This window comes from Belonocnema kinseyi, chromosome 1 (genome assembly GCF_010883055.1).
Source record: "Belonocnema kinseyi isolate 2016_QV_RU_SX_M_011 chromosome 1, B_treatae_v1, whole genome shotgun sequence".
Lineage (NCBI taxonomy): Eukaryota > Metazoa > Arthropoda > Insecta > Hymenoptera > Cynipidae > Belonocnema > Belonocnema kinseyi.
This window is the reverse complement of record NC_046657.1, coordinates 18,499,900-18,503,153: the sequence shown is the minus strand read 5'-3', so window position 1 is coordinate 18,503,153 and position 3,254 is coordinate 18,499,900. Positions and strand designations below refer to the sequence as shown.

The window sequence follows — 3,254 nt, the reverse complement described above, 5'->3', positions numbered from 1 at the left end:
TGATGGAATTTTTCTGAGGTCAGATTCGGATTCAGCGCAGCAAAAACCTTTGGGTATAGTAGGTCTGGTCTCTGGTTCTGAGAATTGTTGGCCTGTGTAATTTTAAAATTAATAATAATTTTTTTAATTTTAGATTTTTTAAATGGTAAAAAAGAAAGATAGAAGTCAGTTCAAAGAAAATAGGTGAAAGGTCCCTTACATGAGTTGGGACTTGGATCGCGCAGCACGATAACGAAACCTTTGTTCAGACAACAGCACACGGAACATTGAAAGGCGTGGGCCTCAGCGCACATTAATGTGAATTAGAGAAACGTAATTTTTGCTGATAAAAAGGTTCGTTCTGGACATGAGATGCACCCCATGTGTGCCCAGAAGCTTCGGATAAAACACGTGTACAATCTCAAGCAGTTCTCTTCCCAATGGGGAAAAAATTAAGGATGTCCTTGAGACGTCTTTTGGACATCCCTAAGACGTCTTTTATAACATGTCTTTTAGTCATCCTAGGGATGCTCTTAAAATGTTTAATGTCAGTAAAAAAGATGTCCTGAGAACGTTCATGTCTATAAGACGTCTTTAGATCATCTTTAGGACATTGGATGTCTTAGAGACGTTGATTTGCTTGACATAGGACGTCCTACGAACGTACTAAGGACGTTCTTGGGATTTTCATAGTTTTGTGTCCACTGGGTTACCAAGTTTGGCAAATATAGAGGACGCTTCCGGCCACCTACACCAGAAATCTCATTAAAAGTATGATTTATTAGGTAAGCGCGAGAAAATACATTTGATTAAGTTTAGAATACCAGAAGCCTTTTTAAATTCTATCAATCCGACTCACAGATCTGGTGTATATGGTTTTGTGTGATCAAATGTAATGTAGTGGTTTCACGACATTCCTGGGACATCCCATATCAAAATTTTGGCATAATCCCCAAACGAACATTAAGATATCCTATTTATATTTCGGGATATCCAAATATCCGTCCTGTAGGATATCGCAGGTTTAGCCCAGGACATAAATTTGGTTACCTTGGAGATATCTCATGCCCTAGAGTATTAATTATTAAATCGGTCTGCTGTTTATTTGGTATTTTGTACTGCGTATGCATACTAAATCGAGAGACTAGCTCAAACAGCAGAATAGTTAGTTTAGACTAACAAAAAAAAGTGGTGGTTTTAGATGTACATTTCGAGAGAGATTCTTTAAGATAGATGTATCGAACTGTTTACTTGAAAAATTTTTCCAATCGTTAATTGATTCCCTTACTCGATCCAACTTTTTATTTTATATATTAAAGTCTTTATATTATATTTTTGTACTTGTAAGTACGCAAATAGATTTATAAAGTACCTTTGAAGACTTCTTTGTACAGCTTAAAAGCTGAAAGTAAGACTTTGGTTTCAGGATTCGCAGAAAATTTTCAAATTTTTTCAGCCTGCTTACCGGTATTCTAGCAAACAAAGCGACTAACCTTCATCCAGGAGCTATTAGCAGGATCCAATCGACCATTTAATGTGACGGTATCATCTACATGAGGACTGAGGGCTCCTGTTATGTTGATTACGGGCACATCCAATGTTAATCCTTCCTTTTTACGAGTAGGATCTAATTCCCGAGTGATATTCAGATCCGTGCGGCGTACATAGCTATCGATGAACAAAGCCAAATTCGTTGGATTTACTCGCAGCTCGAAGTAGTTCTTGTAGACTTGAACAAGGTCATGATTTCTCTCCTCGGTACCCTAAAATGTTTTTAAATATATATATGAAGATTTAATCTCATATTTAATTACAAAATAAAAGTTAAACGATATTTCTCTACTTCCCTTTAAGAACTGCATGTTAGACATACAATATTTAAATCTATAACTTTAAATCAGTTAAAAATACTTTATTGATATTTTTCAAACACGTTTTGTTTAGTAACACGAAAAGCTCTTAAAATCTTTTTACACTTGCTTGAGTCTCCGTCTATTAAAAAATTGTAATACATGTGTTTAACGGTTCATCAAGGAGGGGGGGGGGGGCGGTCAACCTGTTCAAGATTTAAGGAACAAAATTTCAAATTTGAGTAGGTAGCAACCCTATTTAACCTGGGTTCGATACGTCAAACTAAACTAAATAAAAAGCTGCTGATAGTCCAAACTCAATTATATAATAGCCTGCCAGTGATTTTCCTTAATAAGTTAAGTTGTTCGAAAGTTATTTTCTGAATATAATAGAGATTCCTTCAAAAATTTAATTGCGTTACACCTGGAAAAATAACGAGTGTATTTCTGAAAAAGGATTTTTCTTTCGATCTCTCTAGGACCTTAAGGGAGAAGCATCAAACCGGAAATTTTAAGGATCGTTTGAGGATCGAAAATGAGGATCGTTTCCCAGCGAAACGAGGAGAAGATATTTTTTCAGAAAAAAAATTTAATTTAAAAATTTTGTAATTCATAACTCCGTTAAACCTGAAAAGACGTTAAGAACATAAGGCCCTGGAAAATAATTCGCGTATTTCTGAAAAAGGATTATTTTTTCTATCTCTCTAATAGCTTAAGGGAAAAGCACTGGACCAGTAGTCGGAAGTTCTGTGTGACATACATCCTTGTCTCATGGGGATAATTTTAAAATTAAATTACATTCCAAAAAATTATAAACACTACATACGCTATACATAAAATCATATATGAAGTTTTTAGAACTTCGCACGCGTAACCCTATCTCCAAGTGATAGAAACATGCTACCTCCGCCTAAGCACAGGCCATTTAGCTTGCTCACTAAATAACAAGTGAATTCCGAAATAATTAAATATTAAAATATTTAAATGATGAAAGGATGGAACAATAAATGAAGTTTCCGATTTTCTGGATTATTAAAATTTACGATTTCCGGTCCATATAGTTTTACCCCTGAGATAATTGTAAGTAGTTTTAAGTTGAAAGGCACGAAAATCGGAAATAAATTAAACTCAATATACCATTTCTTAGACCAATCAAAGTTTTCTACCTGAAATTCCTTCACATCATTTTCAATCATGCGATGCATCATCGAGGAGCATCGACTAGAAATCAATTTCACCGTTTAACGGAGATTTTTATTTGATTAAGATCGCTCCCGAAATTCTTGTCTTTTCTCACTGAGAGAATTCGACTTGCCTGTCTGCCGTAAAGCCATCGTCATATCATACGATTTATTTACGATATCGTAAAGATACCTTAACGACATGGACATATCGTAAAGTAAAGAATATCGTAAAGTTATCGTG

At 35.0% G+C, this 3,254-nt stretch overlaps 1 protein-coding gene across 2 annotated transcripts in view; it reads right to left on the bottom strand.

Moving 5' to 3' along the window:
- Window positions 1-3,254, bottom strand: part of LOC117178386 (protein NDRG3-like) — a 193,235-nt gene that overhangs the window by 14,369 nt on the left and 175,612 nt on the right. For both annotated transcript variants that reach the window (XM_033376045.1, XM_033373222.1), the window contains one exon: window positions 1,473-1,742. In XM_033376045.1, coding sequence (XP_033231936.1) covers window positions 1,473-1,742 — 270 coding nt within the window. The remainder of the gene's footprint in view (window positions 1-1,472; window positions 1,743-3,254) is intronic.